Source organism: Boleophthalmus pectinirostris, unplaced genomic scaffold, assembly GCF_026225935.1.
Source record: "Boleophthalmus pectinirostris isolate CB_2022bp ecotype Guang Dong unplaced genomic scaffold, ASM2622593v1 HiC_scaffold_21, whole genome shotgun sequence".
In the NCBI taxonomy this organism is placed as follows: domain Eukaryota; kingdom Metazoa; phylum Chordata; class Actinopteri; order Gobiiformes; family Gobiidae; genus Boleophthalmus; species Boleophthalmus pectinirostris.
Genome location: NW_026571175.1, coordinates 25,900,896 through 25,918,328, shown reverse-complemented (window position 1 = coordinate 25,918,328; position 17,433 = coordinate 25,900,896). Strand labels below are relative to the sequence as shown.

General features: G+C 38.4%; 1 protein-coding gene across 1 annotated transcript; it reads left to right on the top strand.

Moving 5' to 3' along the window:
- Nucleotides 1-4,114: 4,114 nt before the first annotated feature.
- Nucleotides 4,115-9,184, top strand: LOC110168872 (zinc finger protein 516-like). The gene is made up of 5 exons (XM_020934360.2): nt 4,115-5,420; nt 5,775-5,901; nt 6,349-7,406; nt 7,822-7,886; nt 9,137-9,184. The coding sequence occupies exons 1-5, from the start codon at nt 4,115-4,117 to the stop codon at nt 9,182-9,184; spliced, it is 2,604 nt and encodes an 867-aa protein (XP_020790019.2).
- Nucleotides 9,185-17,433: the final 8,249 nt, after the last annotated feature.

Genomic DNA, 17,433 nt, shown 5'->3' with positions numbered 1-17,433 from the left:
TATTTCTCATTTTTGGGAAAGTAAAGTGTATTTTTAGTCTCTGCACTGGTATCTATAGATAATGGGCAGTCATTGTCGGAACTGAAAAAGCTGTATCTCTAGTGACAATAGTAAATACATGGTTTCATTAAATTGTGTAATCCTTAAGCGTGTTTCATTTCACATTCAGAAAACCCTGAATCTGGCCTGTTCTGTATATAAACCTGGAGGAGTTTTGAACAGGAAGTTGCCCCCTACACGTCTCTCCCTGGTGCAGCTGGCAGCCTGGTGCACACATTACATTACACACATAATGGTGCAGCTGGCCGAAATATTGTGATACCATATTGTCAAAAGTCTCACAATAATATCAAAGGCCATCACAATATACTGAATTACAAGTTTGTTAGCTTGAATTAATAGTTTTGGTGAATTTAATGTCTTTTTTCTGTAAAGCGCTTTGAACTGCTAGACAATTATCTATAAACTAAACTACATAGACCATGATTCTTTGGTGTTGTCAGTGCAGACTACAAGAAATAACTGTTATTAAGCACTTTTCAATCATAATTCTTCATATTATAACAGTACCAAAGGCTTTAAAAAGGAAAAAGGAGCATATTCACAATTTTGTAAGCCTCCACAACACTGAACTGTGAGATGCATATCGTGAAAATATTCAAATATTATTCAAATCAAATATTGTATGGAGGGATTTTGATATCGTTACATCCCTACTGGCAGCCTCGTGCGCACATTACATTACACACATAAGACTGGATTGTTTCGCGTGAGCACACAGCAGCAGCAGCAGTGAGTTTGTGCTGAGCTGGTCGGGACGTCAGGACGAATCAATGACAGGACAGCTGACTGGACATGCCTATTCATGTGCCAAAGAAAGACAGAGAAAAGGGCCTTCGAAAAGAAATGAGTTAAGCCCCTAGAGCAACATGTTTGGCACTCTGCACTCTTCCTCTCATCGCCAGTCAGGGTGCAGTGATGAGGGCACAAAAGATGGAGAGGAAATAGCAAAGATGAAATGGCTTATATGGATCTATTCTTCTGTTGTTCTTGAACTTTGCGTCGCAACACTGGTATTTCCCCCTTGTGAAACAAATAAAGGTTCTTTTATCTTATTCTGTATGTTAACTTTAAACCTCTTGCTGGTTTTGGTAATTTTCCATCAATGTTTAGATGAGACTACGGTCGCACAGGAATTTAATAATTTAACAGTATACACATTTTGGGGGTAAATAGTTATTTATCTTTGCTTCTACTAAATAAAATAGTGCGCAAATGATTAAATATTGCATAAAGTTACTACTATAGATTTATAATAATACAACAAGCAGAAATGATACTGATTTATTGCTCAGATTTTTTTAAGATTACAGGGGCAAAAATTAAACTAAGTAACTCAAATTAGACCACTTTATTCTGCTCTAATAATAGGAAACACTGCTCCAGACCACAATTAAAACAAGCCAGAATCTTAAAAAGGACCAAAAGCCTAAAGTAAAGTTATATATGAAATCAAATAGTGTTAATATCTAAAAATTTCACAAGTTTGAATATCTTAATAATCTTAAACACCAGCAGAAGCTCCAGTTATTAGCCGACTAAATATTCAATCCATATTATTTAAGCTTTAAAAACTCTAAGCAGGTCTTTGCCACAGACATAAGCTCTTACTGTAGGCTCCGCTCTTATGGCCCGTTTTTTTCCATCTGTTGCCCACGGCTCTCTGACTTCATCCCCATTGTGTTAACTCATTACGTTCGCCTTAACCTTAACCCCGTAATTGCCACCCTCGAGTTTCTCTGGCACATCCTCCCCCTCTCCGAGACAGTGTGCCACATAGGCCGTGCACTAATCTGATGGCGTCTGCCCACAAAACACCTGCCACGTTCGGAAAAACCATTGAAACTCCTCCCAATCCCTATCGCCATGCCCGTGTGAGCGAATGAGCGCCTATGACCGCCCCGAGCAGGCAGATGCGCCTACAGATAATTAGTCAGACACACTCATCCCTGGAAAATCATCCCAGCCCCGACCTCTTTCTATCCTCCCAGAGTACGCCGCACCTCGTTTTTCTCTCATTCAAGCGCTGATAACACAAACAAGAGTTGTCTTTTGTGGGTCTTTTTGTGCAGGCATGTATTTGGAAGACAGTGATGTGAGCGCCCAGGACCTCTTTGGCCCAACAATAACTGTGGCGACCCCCCAGTGCGGGCGGAGGGCCAGACATGAGCCGATGTGACAGTTCTGGTGCGACTCACACAATAGCAGGTTTTCTCTTTACTGCCCGGATGGGTTCATGCCAGAGAGCACTTCTCTTCCTCTAAAACACTAATATAGTCGTGTTAGCCCCAGGACTCCACCACAATAAGGGCACGATTTTTGTAGGATGTCCATGTTGAGTTCAAAAATCTCTCTCCTCCTCTCTCTTCAGTCAGCTGATGATAATTTGCCTCGTGGTGTTCATGATCAGTCCAGATGTGAAAATAGCTTTTGTTTTAAAATGTCCTAAGTGTCTCCCACATGTGAAACTCAACACCTCCCCATGCTCACAGGCTCATACAGATGTGTGTTTTAAATGAAGTTTGTGCATAATGGATTATTGATTGTGGATTAGAGTGGCCTGTCCCTCAGGGCTCATCCTGATCAGCCACGAATGAATACAAGCCTTCATGCTTCATGTCACACACTCAATTTAGGAGAGGAAACCCGGGACATGCATGTGGAGACTCCGACGCAAACACTATGGCCACTATGTCTGTGCATTAGACAGAAAGAGCGCTTTGTGAGGGCACAAAAGGAGGACAATGTCAGGCTCCTTCTGCTGCAGTGTGCCATTGTGTGTCTCAGATAGATACTCACAAATATGAAGTGGCTATATGTGTAGATTATTTGAGGCTAAATCACTCACTGTCATTCAAATGTTTCTTTTTTGTTTTTAGTATGTTTAATTCTGTTTGGTTGTTTATAGTAGCAGTATGAAGTAGCTGAACCAGAATTTTTAACTCTGTAGCACCCCCTTTTGGATTTACAGACTATTCAACTTAATCTGTTTTAAAGTGACCTTAAAACTTATACAAAGTTAAACACATTGTTGTTTAAAGAAAAAAAAATGTGAGGACTTGTGTTGATATACACTACCTGTCAAAAGTTTTAGAACACCACACTTGTTCATACTTTTTTTTACTGTTTACTGTTTACTTTTGACCAAATTATATTCTAAACTTTTCATTTATAAAAGTGTCCACCTTTGGCAGATATAACAGCTTAACACACTCACGGCATTATTTTTACAATAGAAATCAAATATTCTTCAGAAAGTTCTTCCCAAGTTTGTTGCAGAAGTTCCCGTAAATGTGTGGCACTTGTAGGTTGCTTGGATTTCACTCTTCTGTCCAGTTCATTCCAAAACCAGCTCGATGGGGTTTAAGTCTGGAGACTGTGCGGGCCACTCCATGTTTTCAAGCTTATCATCTTTTTATTTTTTCCTGAGGTAGTTTTGGCAAAGCTTAGACTTGTATTTTGTTATCTTTTATCTTAATTTTTAACCTCTGGCTGTTCAGTTCTTACTTTTGTACCATTTCATTGGACTTGCACGACTTGAATTGCAATAAATAACTGTAAAATTAGGGTGTTCTAAAACTTTTGACCCGTAGTGTACATAATAAATAGATAACAATATATTTTGAGGAGCCTGGACACCTCCCTGGAGAGGTGTTCTGGGCATGTCCCACCGGGAGGAGGTCCCGGGGAAGACCTGGGACAAGCTGAAGGGACTATGTCTCTCGGCTGGCCTGGGAACACCTCGGGATCCCCCGGAGGAGTTGGAGGAAATGTGTGTAGAGAGGGAAGTCTGGGAGACCCTGCTCAGACTGCTGCCCCCGTGACCCAGATAAGCGGAAGAAAATGGAAGGATGGATATTTTGAGTACAGACACATTAACTGAAAATATTTCTGTTTTTATGTTTTTCAGGTGGTCATGTAAGAAAGAGCTCTAAAAACCAGGATGGATACCAATACTGTGATTTTCTGCACTTTTTTGAAACCTCCTGTGAGAACTTGCTAATTTTTGGAATATAAAAACTTCTCAAGGATTTATAATATTTCAGACCAAGTCATGGCGCTGGAAGAGAAGGAGGACAGCACTAAGAAATGCACAGACAAAATTAAAGTGGAGCCAGAAGAAGACAGCTCATCGGGTCATACCTGTGGAGTGTGCGGCCGAAGTTTTCCTCTCCTGAGCTCTCTGTCTCAGCACATGAGGAGACACACGCGAGAAAAGCCATACAAATGCCCTTACTGCGAGCATAGAACTGCGCAGAAAGGCAGTTTAAAAGCACATATTAGAAGCCATAAACTGGGACTGCTGACCCAAAGCTCAAGCAACAAAGAGGGGGATGGAGATCAGGAGGTGAAGGACGGCGCTGCCCAGTCACCCGATCCATCCGATATGGACAAGATGGCTGACAAGAAACACAACGTCAACGGCAAGGTGAAGAAGAAAGCTGCCAAGAAAAAGGTTAAAGGTCAGGACGTCGATCAGGTTGATTCAGGGCCATTTACGTGCACCATTTGTAGCCAGGAGTTCCCTCAGGTATTACTGCTCAAAACCCACATGAAAAGACATCGCAATGTTCAAGATCACGGGTGTAAGATTTGCGGACGGCGGTTTCGTCAGGCCTGGTTCCTTCAAAGCCACATGCGCATCCACAGAGTCAAAGCCCAGATGAAGAATGGTAAAGATAGTGATCTGCCAGCCACCATCAACGGAGTGCCCCAGGATCCAGTGTCGCTAATAAATGAGGAGTGCCTGTACGAGCTTTGTGCCAGCTGTGGGAACTTTTTCCATGATTTAAGGACATTACAAGTACATGAAAAACTGCACATGTTCAATCACACTCGTAATCATCTACAAAACCCCCTGCAGGACCACAGTGATGTCTCTGATGTGGACATTGCTAAAAGGCAATTTTTGAAAAGCCTAAATCTGACTTGTGCAGGGGAAAAGGAGAATACTGAGAAAAAATGTCAAGGTAAAAGAATTGTTGAGTTGGATCCAGTTTGTAGCTATCAAGCATGGCAGTTGGCCACGAGGGGGCGTCTGGCAGAGGTTACAGAGAAGTGTCTGGGATGGCAGGAGAGGCTGGCGGACGCAGAGGTGTTGTATGACATAGAAAAGGGTGAGTATATCCCTCTAAAACAGGACAAAAAGAGGAAACAGACAGACGCCCCCAGCTCCAGTGTTAAAAAGAAGAAGACAGAGACAGGCCTCTGCGGCAGTAAAACTCTGGACAAGAGGATCTGCCAGGACCGCATCCTGCTCAACGGACTGGGACATGCTTTTTATGAAGCTCTGCAGGCCAAGAAAGTCAAGGACACTCACAGCTCAGCTAAAGCCAGCAGCAAGAGCCAAGAGCTGGAAGGTAACCCAGAGCGCACACACTTTTAGATGTATTAATTATATATGAATGCTACAAAAATGTAGACTGGAAAAAGAGTGTCCAACAGTTTTCTGCATTCACTTTACAGTGGCATTAGTGTTATTTGCAAATCATCAATGCTAACAATAGAATTATGTATCATTTAAAGGGAGCCCTCTAGTGTTTTAATAACCGTACTACAGGATCAAATTTTACAGTGTTAATAGTGTAAACCTCTGGAGCACAAACAACAATTTGATTCTTGACCAGACTGGCTAAGATAAATTTTTTTATTAATTATATAATTTTTTTAAGTACAGTGGTAATTTTTTGCATTGCTTACATTTTCTTTCTCAGATAAAAAGCCCATCTTCTGTGAGCACTGTGATTTCAACACTGTGGACGCCTCACAGCTCAGGTCCCACCTGCTCAAGACACACCAGGACATCCTGACCCCAAAACAGACATCGTCCAAATCCTCAAGGTACATGGACCACCTCAGGAAGACCTTTACTGGTCAACCTGTGTCCATAGCAGTGGGCAGTATAGACAAATGAATGTCTCAATATCCCAATAACAACTGATTCCAACAGAAATGTGTTGAACATGTTTTTAAATGTTACTGAAGTTTGAATATTGGACAAATGTGAAAGGATGTAAAATTGCCCACAAAAGTGCAGTACTTCTTTTAATCAGCATTTTTTATTCTAAACTATATACTTAATATTTAAATTTTGCAGAACTTCAGAACAACATTCACTATAGTTTTTTTTTGTTTTCTACTACCAATTCAAGTAAATTTCTTGTTTTCTTATGATAACCTCTTATTTATCTTTCTATATCACAAAATTGGTAATTATAGTTTGTCCAAAACACCTTTGTTATTTTGGGTGATTCACTGAATGTTGTATTACTTTTGTGTATTTTCCAGGTATATGGACTACCTCAGGACGAGAAGCGCATTGCTCAGTCAATCCTACTGGAACCCTTACACTTACACTCCTGTCCTGGGGTCTTCAGAGGCACAGAACATAAAAACTGAAACGCCAAATTCTACTGAGGTCAAAGGTGAACCAGGCACACTACTCAATCTGTCCGTTGTCGAGGGCAGCACTGTAACCTCTGTCAAATCAGAGGGTCTGGTCAAAAATCAGTGCCCATACTGCTCCCACACATCCAACTATCCTGAAGTGCTGTGGATCCACCAGCGCGTCGCACACAGAGTGGACGGCAGCAGCTCCATGGCTCCAAAATGGGCCCCTTGTCCAATCACCTTCAAGAGTTTAAAAACAGGTTCCGCACCCAAGAGACGGACAGGACCTCCCCCTTTCCTTGAGGGCAAAGACTGCCCTGCTTTACCCACCCCACGAACTCAGCGGACTCACCCTCCTCGAACCAACGCAAATAGTAGCGGCAGAAGTAGCACAAGTAGTAATAGTAGCAGCAAGAATTCAAGCAACAAGAGCCAATCAACTGTCTCCAAACCCAAGACGACTCATCCAAAGGACTCCCATTCTGTAGCTGGGGCAGGTAAAGTGGCATCCCAGAAGTCTGCAGCAGTGGGGGGCAGTAAGGGGACTACTTCTTCAGGCGCTGTGGGGCAAAGCAAGAGTACATCCAGTGCCCAGTCCAGTCCAAAGTACAGAGTTAAGGGCAACTTCCCACAAGAGGGTTTGGGTTTTATGCTGGCCCGAAACCACCACAGTAGCACTTCATCAAACTCAAATAGACTCCACTCCCAAAGACAGTCATGTGACCCCACCTCAGGTCTCAAAGGTCACGACCTGTGGGCAGCCTTGAACATGTGGGGTGTACATGGGAGCAAAGCCTATCTGGACCCTCTCCTATTCGCTCAGGGAAAAGGTGAATCAACGGGACAAATGCCAATGGATATAAATATTTTAAGCCTGTTAAAAAACTACAGTCCCCATGATCTGGCCGCTCTGTACCAGCACTGGGGCTTTGTTGACCCCCGACTAGACCCACAAGGTAAGGGTAGGCTTTAATCGTAGGGATGAGACAAGATACAATTTCCACAAGATGAAAAGAGACACGAGATTGGGTTCACATGAACGAGACAAGACGAGATTTTGACATAATTTCTAATCTGTAAATTGTCCGAATTAGTTCCCAAAGTTGGCTTCAGAATTTGTACTTACTTCAGTGAATATTTTTGTTGTGCTTTTAGGAACTATGGCTTCTCAAAAGATTCAGCTCATCAGCACTTTAACCCTATTTTGTCCAATCCAAATGGGGAAATAAAATCTCACGAGATTATTTTTATTCTTGTGGCAATTTTGTCTTGTGAGACCTTGTTCCATCCCTATTAAATTGTTTTATTTTTAGATATTTCTGAAACAAGCATTGCATGTATGAACTGAAATATATATTGTGTGTTTTTCAGCGATGTTGCAGTTGAATGAGCACTATGCAAATGAGGTCCACTCCTCCTCTGAAGGTTCAAAGCAGGTATGTAGACAACTAACGCACAATCCCTCCATGAACTGTTTTACATGAGGTATACACTACTGATGAAAAGTTTTAGAACACTCAAATTTTTCCAGTTATTTATTGAAATTCAAGTCGTTCAAGTCCAATGAAGAACTTGAAATGGTACAAAGGTCAATACTGAACAGTCAGAGGTTAAAAATTAAGATAAAAGATAACAAAACACAAGTCCAAGCTCTGCCAAAACTACCTCAGGAAAAAAGAACAAGATGGTAAGCTTGAAAATATGAAGTGTCCAGCACAGTGTCCAGACTTAAACCCCATTGAGCTGGTTTGGGCTGAACTGGACAGAAGAGTGAAAGCCAAGCAACCTACAAGTGCCACACATTTATGGAAACTTCTGCAACAGACTTGGGAAGAACTTTCTGAAGAATATTTGATTTCTATTGTAAGATAAATGCCACAAGTGTGTTCAGCTGTTATATCTGCCAAAGGTGAACACTTTGTGAATCAAAAGTTTAGAATATGTTTTGGTCAACAGTTCTAAAACTTTTGACTGGTAGTGTATGACAATGATCCCCACATTTTTTCTGAATGATTTTGTTACATTTGTTTGTAGTCATTTTAGCTGCCCTGTATTACGCAAAATTGACTCTTGTGAGCTTTAAGGCATGTTATAATGTTACCTCATACTTGGAGTTGTGTTTTATTTTATTCACATGTTTAAGTTATATTTTATTATTAGTCTGTTTACATCTTTGTTCCACTTTGTGAGGTCATGAAGCAGTAGTTTTCAAGTTAACAGCTCCTTTTACCTTTTGTTCAGTAGAGATTGGCAATTCCAGGGCTGAAATTATCCAAATGATTCTAGCAAAGGTGTGTGGAGTTTAAAAACACAGTGGAGCACTTCCTGTATTATGACATGAGTTCACAAGGTGGAACAAAGTGTTTTCTGTTTAGAAGAAGAACTTAATTATGCAGGATGTGTGTGTTAAACATGAGTGAATGAAACAAAACACAACTCTAGGTTAGTTTGTGATGAGGAAACAACATTATAACATAGATCAGATCAGAAAATAGTGTAATATGGGCCCATTAAATGTATTTCTCTATAAAAATAATAAGCTTGGCCTCATTACTATATTAAATAGCTGTATGAGTCTCTATAAGAAATACACACTGTTGTTTATAGTCTGTAAATTATATATTTTTTCACTCTCAGCATTCGTCACATGATCTAACTTTTTTTTTCCTGTGTTTGTTTCTTGCAGGTAAACAGTCATTCAGCGTCCTCAGGGTCTCTTCACAAAGGAACGTGAAGCTCCATTTTGTCACTGATTTTGTCCAGAACAAAGATGTCTGCTGTTTCCCCAAAGGAGCCAGATTGTGAAAATGGCCTGACAATGCACAACATATGCAAAACAGAGAATGGAGATAGAGACTTTAATTTGTCATTTGTTTCATTTGAAGTGTTTTTGCATGTTTTTGTTAAGAGTGTTGACATGTTTTAGGTCCTTGAAATATTTTGAATAGAAAGGACGGTTTGTTTTCAAAGGGTCCGCATTACGCTATTTTCTGATCTATGTTAGAATGTTGTTTCCTCATCAAAAACACACCTGGACTTGTTTTGTTTCACATGTTTAACACACAAATCTTGCATATTTAGGCTGAGCTCTTCTCTCAAATGGAAAACACTCTATTCTACTTTGTGAGGTCATGTGTTAATACAGGAAGTGCTCCAATGTGTTTTTAAACTCCATACACCTTCACTAGAATTATATGGATAATTACCACCCTAGAGTTTCCAGTTTCTGCTGAACAAAAAAGTAAAAGGAGTTGTTAACTTGAAAACGAGCACTTCAGGACATCACAAGTTGGAAAAGAGGATTTTGAACTTTCTATAGACAGAAAATTACACATTAAAACGTGTGAATGAAACAAAACACAACTGCAAGTATGTTTTTGAGGAGGTAACAACATTCTAAGATTGCTTAAAGCTCATAATAATCAATAATAATGCGTAATATAGGACCTTTAAGTGTGAAGTTCTAAAAGACGAAGATTGCGTGTAGTATTGTGAAGTTTTAAAGACTACACAAAATGGGCGCACAACACCAAGTAGTGAAACTCATTATATCAGGGGTGCCATTACTACGTGCGACTTTAAAATAATACTAGCTTTCTAATAGACAATAATAATTCACTCACTGAACAGTTCTAACCTGGGGAGACACAAAGTTTTAATGGAGATAATACAGAAATATGTTTGTTGGTACTTGAAGATCAGTAGTGGAAAGTAACAAAGTACTCTTCTTAAGTACAATTTTTAGATATCTGTACTTTACTTAAGTGAATTTAATACGTTTTATTTCACTACATTTTAGAGCAGGTGTCTGTACTTTCTACCCCACTACATTTTTTTACAGGACTGAAAACTTAAAAAGTACTTTCTATATTATTTGAGTGGTTGTTTTAGCACTTTCATGGTAACATCCTGACAAAACGGTTTGAGTTCAAGTCCCGGCTTTGAGCAAACTACATATTTACATGAAATTACACAGAACAGTTAAGAAATTGTTAGTGTTGAGAAAAAAAAAATCTGCACAGTTCTTTATCAATATCACTATATTTAAAAATTGACCAGTTCTCATAATCTATGTGAAATACTTTTGCTTTTTACTTAAGTAGATTTTTATATTTGATACTTTTACTTGAGTTATATTTTGCCCGTGTATCTGTTCTTTTGACCACTTCATCCACCACTGTTAAACATGAAATCCAGCGTAAATTTTATAGATTTGATTAACTACGTACTACATTTAACTCTCTGTATAATACCTTTACTTCAGTATTTGTGTTGTGCCTCTGAGCAAAATGAGCTTCTCCATGACAGCTTTATTGGCTTTGTCCATTCATGGTTTTATTATAAACTTAATTTGATGAGCATTTTGCCAAATCAAAGTTACATCTTTTCTTTTAGATTTGTTCTCCCACAAGGGGGCGCCACATTCATGTTTTTTTTTTTTTTTTTGGCTTTGGTCCGTGATTTAAAACAGATGCCCTAGTGACTCTTGTACATTCAAAAACAAAATACTAATGCTACTAAAATTAGTGGCCATTCATTTTCAGTGTCAAAAATATGTTTTGATTCCAACACAGTGCCCTGCCTTATACAGTTTGTACAAAGTATTGTATTTTTGAGCTGCTCATACAAGTAGCTTTGGTTAAATTGATCTCTGATAAGGAAGAATGTGCAGACTGGCTTCACATTGTACTAGTTAAATGCTGTGATTTAGTTTTAGCAAAAGCGAAGAAAGCCGAGTTTGAGACTTGTTTTTTTTTTTTTAGTTTTTTTTTATTTAAAACGCCTCAGTTTGTGTTCATCGTTTTGTTTGCAGATTTTTTTCTAGTGTGTTCATGTTTTAGTTCAGATTGTATCGACTTTCCTTTAAAAGCTCTCTTTATTTGTAATGAGAAGATAAGCCATCGGGCCATTGGGAGACTTTGGGAATAGATAATTTATTTTTGAACTTTTTATGATGTTGTTGATAGTTTAATTTAAGTGTCTTTTTGCAACTCTTCAAGTATGTGATGAGGCGAATTGATATGAACATTTTGAAGGAGAGGAATAATTGATCCTATTTTGAGTTAATTTTGTGACAATGTTTCATAGTTTATAATTATGAAAATTTCTATTGTTTCTGTTTTCACAGTTTGTCTGACTGTAAAATGATCCAATAAAGTTGGTTAAGTTGGTTTACTGTGAAATATTTTGTCCCCATTTAATCCACATGATATTCAGCACAACATTTACAGCTTTTACTTATTCAGTTTGAGATACTCTTTTTATTGCTGAGGTGGCAAAATACACTTTGCACTTTGTCAAGTGCAATGTTGAGTTATTTTTTGTTAAATTATCCTTTTTTATCTCAATAAGCAGTGTAAAGAAAAAGCTATAAAACAACAAGTGGTTCATTCAAAGTTTCGAAATGAACGTTGTTGTCAATTCCACCATGTAACAGACATTACACAGGGGGATCAATTTGTCCAGAATTCCAATGTGCAGTTAAAAAATAAAGATACACACATACACATACCACACATAGACGTGAAATGTACATAGATATCAATAATAAATAAAATAAATGCAATATACAGACAGACAGACAAGGGCATGAGGTAGCTATTTTTGATTTACTGTAAATGAAGGTGTAATATATAAAGTGTAGAGTGCTGAGAGAGAAGCATGGACATATGAAGTTCTGTGCATATATATGAAAAATGTCTCAGTCATCTAAGTAGAATCCATGGCAAAGGAGAAATTCAATTTGTCAACTGGACAAAGTTTATTTGGTCAAATACGTTTCGCAGCTCATCCAAGCTGCTTCTTCAGTTTTGGTCAGACGCTGGTGGACACTTCCTTATATTTGTCTGCAGGGAAGAGCTAAATAACAACTCTGAAACTAACACACCTATTTGTTTACAGTTTCTGTTAGTTATCTAGGCCTATTGAACTGCACTGAGAGTGGAGTCATATTATCATAATCATTCAGGGCCATAATGAGTGCTTTCACACCTCTAAACATGACCTGGCTAAGGCTATTGTAATAAACTTTAAACAATAAACATAAATAAACAAATAAACTTTTGTCCAGTTGACAAATTGAATGTCTCCTTTGCCTTCTGTGCATTTACTTGTAGTTTATCTGTTCTACCAGCAGATGGCAGACTTCACCATGAAATAAAAGTCGCCTTTTCAAAAGATCTTGTTGGGAAATATCATTATGCCACTGGGACGTATCTGAGAAACTCAGACAGCCTTTAGCTCTAACATCCAAGTTGTTACTTCACCTTACAAGCGAAAGTGTAAGTTTCCTCTAAAATCAAGAAACTGTGAAAAATAATCTCTGAATAACTAAATAAATTGACTGTATATAAATATGCTCTACAGTCCCTGTTAACAAATCAAACAAACATATCTACAAAATGAGTAGAACTTAGAACCTAAGAAAAGAATCCATTTTATTTTTTTTATTTTAATAACTTGTAAAAATTCAGGTTTTTGTATATTTAATAAAGGAAAATAAATAAATAAATGAAAGGGATGTTGAACAAGGGATTTGTTCAGAACAGTGGGTCACGGCACATCCTCCTCTCTTCCAGCGCTGTCACAAAGCTACAGTCTGATCCCACACACCAGTGCCTCAAACTCTTCGCTGTGGGATATTTCACTTACACTGGAATGACAAAAACGGTCCCTTGCTGGTGAACTTGAATGACTAGCATTTGTTGCCAGTCAGCTGCTGTTACAGAAAAGCTCCTGTGGTGGTCTCTGTCTAAACCACAGTGACACGGGCCTGGTGCAACAGTGTGTACGGCCCCGCCCTGTCACTGTGCGTTTGTCAGTTCCCCTGTGATACATCTGGTGCAGTGACAGCCTCCGTTCACTGAGACGGAGAGACGACGCAGATCATGTCAGGACCGCCACCAGCCACTGCCGCTACAGAGTGGATCATGTCCGGGGCCAGAGGGAGCTGAGGGCCCTGGCATATGCTCTGTGACGGCCCAGCGATGGAGGGGGCAATGAGGAGAGAGACAGAGAGAGAGAAAGAGAGGGAGGAGAGTGGAAAACAGAGGAGGAAATATAGAAGGACTGGTGCATGATGGGAGTGACAGCTGCCTGATATGTCCTCATGAGATGTGGAGATGTTTAGACTGGACTAAGGTAGTGTAAGTGAGTCTGTGTACGCCTGTGAAGCTGGGTAGACAAAAGAGAAACACATACATTATTACATTGTTTTAAATTTTCTATCCACAGAAATACTCAAGTTAATGTAAAAATGCAGTAGGCTATGCAGTATTTTAATTGTATTTAACTGTAAAAATTAATACAAATTATGGAAACACTTAAATAGACCAACTAGACTATTTAAAGGGCCCATATTACACTACAATCTGTAATCTGTAATGTTATGTGGTAAAACAGGAAGTGCTCGATGGTGTTTTTAAACTCCATACACCTTTGCTAGAATTATTTTGACAATTTCAGATCTGAAATTGAAAGGTAACTACCACTAAATTACATCACGAGGTGGAAAGGAGAATTTTGAGCTTTGGAAATGTCAGATAAACAATAAAGAGTTACTCAAAACACAACTCCAGGTCTGTTTCTGAGGAGGTAACAACATTCTAACATAGCTTAAAGTTCAATCTTAAAGAGTCAATTTTGCGTAATATAGGTTGCATACAAAAAATCTTTAAATTCTTTCAAAAAATATGTATCATTATATATTTATATTAGTTAGTTAGTTTATTTTCTTCGGTCAATTAACATAATCATGCATCATGTTACAATGATTTAACACAAAAAATTATGCCTTTTATGCATATCACTGAAGTTATTCTACAGACAGAAGAGGTTTAGGCTGAAGTTTAACACTTATATTGTCCAACCCTATTAACAAACAGAACAGGAAACAAGACTGCAGAACTATTTACAGAAGAAACATATCTATTCATGTCTGTGACCAAAATATTTGTTTCCTCTAGTTACAGAAGTTAGTTTTTCTTTTTGTGTCTTCATATATTGTCCAACAGGTGGCAGCTAGATAAGATGAATTTGTTATTTCTTTTCTTAAATAAAGGTTTAAATATTTAACAAAAACATGAATTTACAAATAAAACCCAAGTGAATTTGTTGTGGTGCAGTATAAGCCAGACCTTAGAACAAGTACACCAATCAATTCAATGGTAAAATCTGTTTAGACATTAGAAAGTATAACTACTACAAAGCCTGTGGTGAAAGAAGTACTCAATTTTGTTAATTAAGTAAAAGTACAGATACAGGGGCAAAAAAAACCAAAAAAAACTCTCAAGTAAAAGTAAGTATCGCATGAAAAAATCTACTCATATAAAACTACCAAAGTACATGTTTAAAAATGAACTTTAATAGTAAAAAGTGTTTTGCAGCAGTTTTTTTTAAACAATTAAAGCGTCAAATGTAGTGATTGTGATAAAGAATTTAGATGATTTTAAGTGGTTCAATTGATTTCTTAATTTTTCTGACAATTTTTGTGTATTTGGTTTAGGACATTACCACAGGTCTCACATTATGAAACAAAGTACTTTTTACTTTTCAGTCAAGTCTAAAATGTAATGGAGTAGACATTACAGATACCTGCTCTCAAAAATACTGAAGTAAAGTAAAAAATATCCACTGTAAAATGTACTAAAGTCAAGTGCAGATACCAAAAAATTTTACCTCAGTATTCTACTTTTACTTTTGTACTTTATTACCTTCCACCATTTTACAAAGCAGAGGGCAAAAAGGCCACAGTGAAGGCATTTTGTAAAAGTACCTTGTGTAAACTGGAACTGCTTTGCCTTTGTGAATGTTGTAGGTAATGTATAATGGGGCAGGTGCAGGGACTCAGAGAAGAAGAAGGGAAGAGGCCATATCCATCAGATTAACACACAGTAATGTCTCCCAGCTCTGGCTCTGCAGTGTCCGTGATTTATCAATGCAAAGCTAATAGCATCAATATGAATCTAACTAAAAATCAATATTTCATTACCTAATTGTTAGTGCGAATGAGGAAAGATGACAGTACGAGACGAGGCGGGAGGGCATCTGGAGTTCACAGAGACACGTGGAGGACAAAACCCCGGCGTTGGGCTATGGCACACTTATAAAGCAGTGAGAAAATCAATATGAGGGATTTAATGGGCTGAAATACTAACAACAAACAGACAAATTCATATGATGGAGAGCCCCATACTATTGTGAGGAGTACAACCTTACATTTTGTCAAACTCGTGCACTCAAAACCATTGCCATTAGTGGGTAAGTGTCATTGGGAAAATACATTAAAGTACTGGCCTATTCATATCGACTGCAGACAGATCCCGCTCTTCCACCGCAGTCATTTGTCACGTACTAATTTAGATACAACTTAAATATATGAGTGTGTTGATAAGTTTCTAATATATTTAAGTGTTTTTAAAAGTGCACTATGTAACTTTCTGGCTAAAATGTTCCATAGTATGACATTAAACTTTACATTTATTCAGTTATAGATGCATTTATAGCTCAAAAATGCTAAGAAAAACTGGCGTTCTGACTGTGAGCGGGGTCACCTCTCCACAGATCTGACCCGTAACTTGGTCTGGTTTGGTCTCGATGAAGATAGAAAGGTTTAATCCCATACTGTGAAATATTCCAAACAAAGCAATAAAATCTTCATGGAGAGAAACTTTTGATGAAGCCTCCACCTAAAATGTTACACAATGTTATAAAGGGCCCATATTACACAGTTTTCGTAAAGGGACAGTCTGGAATTTTGGACATATGACCTAATTTCCTAGTGAGCCAGAGTGTTGGAGACGTGTGGAGACACTTTTTGAAATATTCCATCCAATCCTTGTATTTGCAAAGGTCGCTGGTGCTAGGCTAGTGCATGTCAGTGGCCATAGTTATCCTGCCACTAAAAACAGACTTACCCACTCTACAAAGCACCCAAAGTAAAACTATTATTACACCAGACTGTCGATGTGAATGTCTGTGTCGATAGAATAATTTTAGAAGTAAAACCAACCTTGCATTTGAGGGATTTATGTCTGAGCAGCAGCAGCGAGTTGTACTTCCTGATGGAAAGCTTGGCAGCGGCGGACTGATATATGAGAAAATAGTCCCTTAACATGCGACAATTCATGCGATGCAAGGTTAGGTTTACTTCAAACATTATTCTATCAACACAGACATTTACATCAACAGTCTGGTGTAATAACAGATTTGCTTCGGGTGTTTTGTGGAGTGGGTAAGACTGTTTTTAGTGGGAGGTTAACTATGGCCATTGACATGCACTAGTCTAGCACCAGCGACCTCTGCAAATACAAGGACTAGATGGAATATTTAAAAAACTGTCTCCACACATCTCTAACACTCTGGATAACGAGGAAATTAGGCCCTATGTCCAAAATTCCAGACTGTCCCTTTATTGTTGTTTCCTCATCACAAACAGACCTGGAGTTGTGTTTTGTTTAATTTGTTTAACCCTGCATATTTACGCTGAGTTCGTCTCTCAAACAGAAAACATGCAGTTTCACCTTGTTTTTAAATTCCACACATCTTCATTAGAATGATTTTGAAGATTTCAGGCCTGGAATTGCTGACTTCTACGGAACAAGAGGTAAAATGGAGTTGTTACCTTGAAAACTACCATTTCAATGACATTACAAGATGGAACAGAGCATTTAGAGCACTGGGGATGTAGACAGACTAATAATGCAGGATTACTTAAACATGTGTGAATTTTAAAAAAACACAACTCAAGGCACATTTTGAGGAAGTAACAGCATTCTGACATGGCTTAAAGCTCACAACAGTCAAGTTTGTGCGATATAGGAACTTTAAGCACATTAACAGCAACAAAATGATTCAAGGTAAGTAAAACAGAATTCTCTCACATTTTGCAAAGAGAGCTATTTGTTTCTCAAGTGTGGGAAAATACAAAATGACACAATACATTGATTAAAGTGTTTACAATGAGCCTAAAGCAGATCAGTAAAT